Here is a 7059-nt window from a genome sequence, read left to right on the forward strand (position 1 = left end):
ATGGGAGATTTCAACTACAAATAAATCTGTTGGGAAGAGATGACAGTGAAAGGTGAAGAGAGTCAATGGGGAAATGTATTACTCGACATAACTATAGAACATATAGTGACACAATGGGTAAAAGAAAACACTACATTTAGAAATAATGAAGAACCGTCGAGACTAGATTTATTATTTACGCAACAACCTGAAATTGTGGACAAAATTGAATACAAGACACCAATTGCGAAGAGTGACCTCGTATTACTTGAGTTAGAACGAAAGGAGAATATATGTATATATATATATATATATATATATATATATATATATATATAGAGAGAGAGAGAGAGAGATAAATGAGAAATACAGAAAAGGAAGACTGGTGTATAGTAAAACGGCCTTTGAAAAACTTTGATTTTTTTTTAAGCAAGCTGTGAAAAACTCTACAATGAAGAAACACAAGTGGAAGAAAAATAGATGATTCTGATGAAAATATATAATGAAGGAGTGGATAAATATGTCCCAAAGCAAAAACAGAAAAAGGTGTACATTAAGTGCTGGTTTAACAGAAGGTGTAGAGAACCGAAAGATAGAAGAGAAAAAGTGGCAAATATATATTAGTCAAAGGAATGAATATGTAAAAATACGCAGGGAAGAAAAAAGAAGATATGAAAAAGACATAATAGGAAAATGTAAAGGAAGTAATAGTAACAAGGAAAGAAGTAATTGATCAAATAATGAGCCTTGATGTATGGAAATCATACTGCCGGATCAAATCGCAAACTGGATATTAAAAGAATGTAAACAAGAACTAATAGACAAAATACATTACATAACAAGTTTCTAGCACAAGGAAGAAAAAATACCAGAAGTCTGGGAAAATGCTGATATCGTAACCTATATATGAAGGAGGAAACAAGGAAGACCCAACAAATTAGAGACCAGTTTCCCTTCAAGTATGGTAGCCAAAACTTGTGAAAAAGTTACAAAAATTAGATGGATAAAACATCTCGAGGGGAAAATTATACTAAATCAGAGACATTTAGGATTTAGACAGGGAAGATCATGTACCACAAATTGGATTTTTTTTTTAATCAAAACTACTAAATATAGAATAAGAAAGGGACGGATGGGCTGATTGTGCTTTCCTAGATCTACAAAAAGCTTTTGATAGGGTCCCACAAAAAAAAAAAAAATAAAATAAAAAAAATAAAAATAAATAAATAAATAAATAAATAAATAAATAAATAAATAAATAAATAAATAAATAAATAAATAAATAAATAAATAAATAAAGAAAACTGGAAAACATAGGAGGGATACGAGGTAAACTGAATAGATGGAGGACTTTTTGCATGAAAGAAAAATGAGGTAGCTAGTGGAGTTCCACAAGAATCAGTATTGGCTCCAATAATCTTCGCCATTTATGTGAATGATATGGACAAGGGTGTGGAATGTTACATGGGCCTCTATGCAGATGACGCAAAACTGTTAAAGAGAGTACTGAAATGGACTGTGACTCACTGCAGAGATATATGAATAGGGTTTGGGAATGGAGTCAGAAGTGGAGAGTGGGATTCAACATTAAAAAGTCATAATGGAATTTGAATATATATATATATATATATATATATATATATTGTATATAATAGCATGATGACAACTCAATTTTCTTGTTAACTTGTTCAATACTGCGAACAAGGCGACGTATTTCAAGAGGCAATCTGTGTAGAAGGTCAGCAAAGGACATTTCAACACTGAGGCAGGATAGTCAAACTAGTAGATATTTCGGTACCAACGTTTCGAAGTTGCACAACTTCATTTTCAAGGCAGAATAATACATACAATAGTCAAATCGTAAATATACAGAAATAGTGTTACATAAATGAGCTAAGGAGAGGTTACAAACAAACAAATAATATGAAATAAGTACGAACATAGGAGAGGTGGACAAAAGGACAAAAAAAAACAGCAATGACAATTGATCACCCACGCCGTGGGGTGGTCAATTGTTCACCGTGCTGTGAGGTGGAAGAATGGACATCATCAACATGGAAATGTGCGATCATGGCTTTAGAAGAAGGGAGAATTTGGAGATCTTGAAGCTGCTTATTCATGTCGGGGTTGCTGTGTTTGATATGCAACGCTTCGATAATCGCAAGTCTTTTGTGGTCTTTTTCCGTGGCAATAATGGAAGTACCCTTTACGAGGTCTTCTCTTGTGAGTCGTAGTTGGTGGTGGTTACTATAATGATTTTTGATTGCGCCTGTAGATAAATGAAGATTAAGCCTTCTTGATACTTTAGTAGTAGTCATACCAATATACGACGCATGAGGCTCACAGTCCTCATGTTAGCATACAAATTTGTATACAGCATGACTACGTTGAAGGAGAGGGCGTTCAGGAGTGGTGTTATTTCTCATGATCAGGTTACTAATCCTTTATTTTTTATAGAAAATGACCAGATTTAACCTATCGCTCTCGTTAATAGGTTTGTCATTTCTTTTGATTATGTCCTTGATAATTCGTTCCTCGGTCTTATACGAGGTTGACATCTGTGACTTATAATATAAATTAATTTTATTGCTAGGCGGGATGATCTGTAAGGAGTTGTTTTTCTGGTTATACCACTTATTTATAGTGCGTTTGACCACAATGGAAACGACGTGGTGTGGGTATTCATTGTCTACAAGCATTTGGGATACCCGGTCTATTTCTCTGTGGACGTTTTTCCACTCACTGCAGTGGGACAGCGCTCTCCTGACGAAAGCTGCGATAGTAGTCTCTTTAAATCGGTCAGGGCATTCGCTTTGACCATTCAAACAATGGCCAGCGTTAGTGGATTTGACATAGACCGAAGTGGAAATTGTGTCCTCCTCGACTTTTAGGAGGACATCCAAGAAGGGGAGGGCACCATCTGTACTTTTTTCCATGGTGAAGTGTAGACCGGATTTCTCTTCGAATGTTTGACGTAAGACCTACAGCTCGGACTCACTTTCTACACAAATAAATGTGTCGTCGATGTAATGGCAATACGTGCTAGGTCTCTGGATGTCACCGAAGACTTGTTCCTCGACAGTACCCATAAAGAAGTTTGCGAAGAGAACTCCCAATGGAGATCCCATGGCAACGCCATCTCTTTGGACATACATTCTTCCTCTTGGGCATTCTTCCACCTCACAGCACGGTGAACAATTGACCACCCCACGGCGTGGGTGACTAATTGTCATTGCTGGGGTTTTTGTCCTTTTGTCCACCTCTCCTATGTTCGTACTTATTTCATATTATTTGTTTGTTTGTAACCTCTCCTTAGCTCATTTATGTAACACTATTTCTGCATATTTACGATTTGACTATTGTATGTACTATTCTGCCTTGAAAATGAAGTTGTACAACTTCGAAACGTTGGTACCGAAATATCTACTAGTTTGACTATCCTGCCTCAGTGTTGAAATGTCCTTTGCTGACCTTCTACACAGATTGCCTCTTGAAATACGTCGCCTTGTTCGCAGTATTGAACAAGTTAACAAGAAAATTGTGAGTTGTCATCATGCTATTATATACAACATTTCTTGCCAGAAGGAAAACCTCCTGCCCAAGTATACGCATATATATATATATATATATATATATATATATATATATATATATATATATATAAATACATATATATAAATATATATATGTATATATATGTATGTATATATATATGCATATATATATATATATATATATATATATTTCTAAACAGAAATGTAGTAGCACATTTGTAAATGACACACAGGAAAACCCACAGTCGGAGAAAATAAACTTCGAATACAGAAGATTCCTATATTTCGGCTATCAACTGTAGCCCTCTTCAGGAAAGTACATAAGACAGAGGAACACAGGGGACTTATAAGCTACAGAAAAGAGAAGGAATGCGGACAGATGGCATTACTCAGGCGCGGGGTAAAATGGGGTGGCGGAGGAGGGTGAGGGTGAGGTGAAGGGGGTTGGAGGCTCCTTACCAGTCTACTGACTGCCGATCGTGAAATAATGTTAGGAGTCCACTGTCCTTTAGATATATTAATATTGGGGCATTCCTCAATTAATGCTGATTCAACTATTTTTCTCCTGAAACCGCAGTGGGACTTGAACACTAATCTGGCCTTACCCCAGTCGATAGAATGATTCTTATTTTTGACATGAAGAAATACAGCCGAATTTTCTTGCCCATACCTAATTGACCTTATATGTTCTGCCAATCTAGTGTTCAAATCTCTCCCGGTTTGACCCAAGTACATCTTCAACATCAATATTCGTTGAAGGTGTATTTACTTTTTTGGTAACCAAACTGCAAGACATTTAATGAAAAAAAAATCTTCTTTGTTTCTTGGTTTTCTATATACTGGAAATTTTGCACTTCCATCAATTTATTACCGTGTTTAAAAATGACAGTTTCTTGTCTATCTCCTTTTCCACTGTGAACTCTATGTACCTATTTATACTATTGAGCATACGAAGTTTGTTATCTAAATCAGTATTTTCTGGTACTATAACTAATACGTCGTCTACGTAGCGAAACCAGGATGCTCCTCTTCCCATGATACGTATGTATCTATCTATCTCAAGTGTTTCCATGTAAAAGTTTGCCATAATGGCACTGAGAGGAGATCCCATAGCTAAGCCTCGGAATTGTATATACTCCTGGTTATTAAAAGTGAAACAGTTGAATATTATACATAATGATATTAATTTCACAAAGTCTGCTTTTTTAACCGGTTAAATTACTGTCACTTAATGGATTTAGCACCTTCGTACTACTTCCATTGCCCCTTCAATCTCTACGTTGGTGAATAGAGCTTTTACGTCATAACTGGCCATCTTCTTTTTGTTTAAATCGAAGTGCTTAAATCTGTTGATTAAATCAGTGGAGTTGTGTAAATGTGCGTTGCTGATTATGCCTATCGCTGCAGATAACGGTTTCGCTAGATGTTTTGCGAGTCGATGAGGTGCACTTCCTATTCCTGAGGTAATTGGTCTCATCGGGATTCCTGGCTCACGTACTTTGGGAATCCCTCTCATCCTTGGTGTTCTTGGGGCTTCTTCGAGTAGGCCTAGTCGTTTTTCTCCTCTAGCTGAGCTGGACAAAATCTTTCTTGCTTCTTTCTTGAATTCCTGCGCTTTCCTACTTGCGTAACCTATTTCTACATTCTTGTACGTATCTCTGTCATCTAGAAGCTCCTGCATTTTTTCGTTGTAGTCTGTTTTCTTCATAATCACTATTCCACCACCCTTGTCTGCTTGTGTTATGACAAGGTCCGTGCGTTTTTGTAATCTTGTTAATGCCTCTCTAAATCTCCTGGGTATACCGGATTCTTCTCCTTCCGCTAGCGCTTGGTAGCATGCAACTATTCCATGCTTGAAGCATTTGTCGACGTCCTTTTCGTTCCATCGGTAATTCTTGACTAAAGATTTATTGAAATTAAGCTTAGGAATATTGGTGTCAAATTTAAATCCTAACAATAGTGCTTGTAGCTCGGTGTTGCCTAGTGAGATTTCTGACGAGGTCTTTAAATCCCACGAAGTTCCATTCACTGTAGCGGCATCGTTCATCCAGTTTCTTGATTAGTTTTTTTAAGTTCTTCGGATTTCAGATTTTCTAATAAGTGTTGAGGTGGTGAAAAAGACAAAAAAAAAAAAAAAAAAAAAAAAAAAAGCTGCATATATCAACACTTTTAGTTCAACCAATCATAGAGAAGGATTTGTAAACTTAGCACACGTAACAATAAGATTGATCATCAAGGGGGCACATACAGCGAACTCTATCCCAAGGCGACCTATGAGATGACCCGCGTAGTATATAAACAATGTATCTCAATTTGCCTGTACCATTATCTCTCTGAAGAAGACTGTCGAAACGTTAGAGAATAAAGTATTTCTGCTCCATCCTGGACTTTACCTACACCACTCCTTCTATACATTTGTCTTTTCTCTTGTCGAATATATATATATATATATATATATATATATATATATATATTGTTATAGCCAACCGTGAATCGAATGAGACTTTCAAATCTCCCGCTTGCTACTATCGAAGTTTTGAATTCGTCTTATCACCCCCAACGTATAACCAGCATTGGTCTTCGAATCATGACAATGAAACTATAGGCCACGCCCCCCTCGCCTTTATAAAGGGGCCGGCCCTCAGCCGACCCTCCCTATTACCTGCAACCCCTCCTGTGGACTTTACCTTCCTGGTCTCACCCCTTCGCTGCTGTTGATTGTACACTAAGTATAACGCAAGTATAGTGTAAACCATTAATCTTGGACATCAGTAATTTTGTTTCTTTATTTGTTATATGTAATTTACTAAGAAACGTATTATTATGTTAAGTTTTTCCAAATACTGTGAGTGTATGCTTGTAAATGTAAAAACAGTAAAGCTTTATTTTTTCACTTATCGTAAATATAGATTATTTAAGTTTCGTGCAGACTTCTATCTTACCCATCCACCCTTATAATCTTGCTTACATCCAGTCTCATATAGAGCTGTTCATCGGAACGTACCTTAATCTATCTATATTCTCTATACGTTCCACTTTATTGTTACGGGCTTGCTCCCGAACTGGAACTCAACTTATCCCTAGACTCGAAAGTAGTTACATACTTTCCATCAACTCAGGCCAAGCCTAGCAAGACCTTGACAATTGGGGACCTGCCAAGGGATGGTAATTTATATTTACGTGAAATAAATTAGCGGCCCGTAGATAATATCGATGTCTGCTAACCACTTAACGTCAATTATCAGTAACACATGCGATTGTCATTTTTTTCATTACTCCCATACACTCACTATCATTGAACTATCTATACATGTTCTGTTTGTGTTTAAAATACCAATCTTACGTTAGGTTAGATGATAGGATGTAAAACATTAAAGTGTCGATTATTCGAAGTGTGTGAGACCCTGACATTCATATGTCCGACATTTTCAATCGGTTCCAAAGGAGAACCTCTATTTATCAAGTTCGCAGTAACTCACCCAAATAATTTTCCGGTATTTAACTACCAACCCCCTTCCGAGTTAAC

General features: G+C 36.6%; 1 protein-coding gene across 1 annotated transcript; it reads right to left on the reverse strand.

The window, feature by feature from the left end:
* Window positions 1–4770: 4770 nt before the first annotated feature.
* On the reverse strand, window positions 4771–5580 carry LOC143021647 (uncharacterized). Its single transcript, XM_076179255.1, has one exon. It carries the CDS (start codon window positions 5578–5580, stop codon window positions 4771–4773), a length of 810 nt encoding a protein of 269 aa, XP_076035370.1.
* Between the last annotated feature and the right edge of the window lie 1479 nt (window positions 5581–7059).

Source organism: Oratosquilla oratoria, chromosome 42 (genome assembly GCF_046742065.1).
Source record: "Oratosquilla oratoria isolate Oo_2021 chromosome 42, ASM4674206v1, whole genome shotgun sequence".
Lineage (NCBI taxonomy): Eukaryota > Metazoa > Arthropoda > Malacostraca > Stomatopoda > Squillidae > Oratosquilla > Oratosquilla oratoria.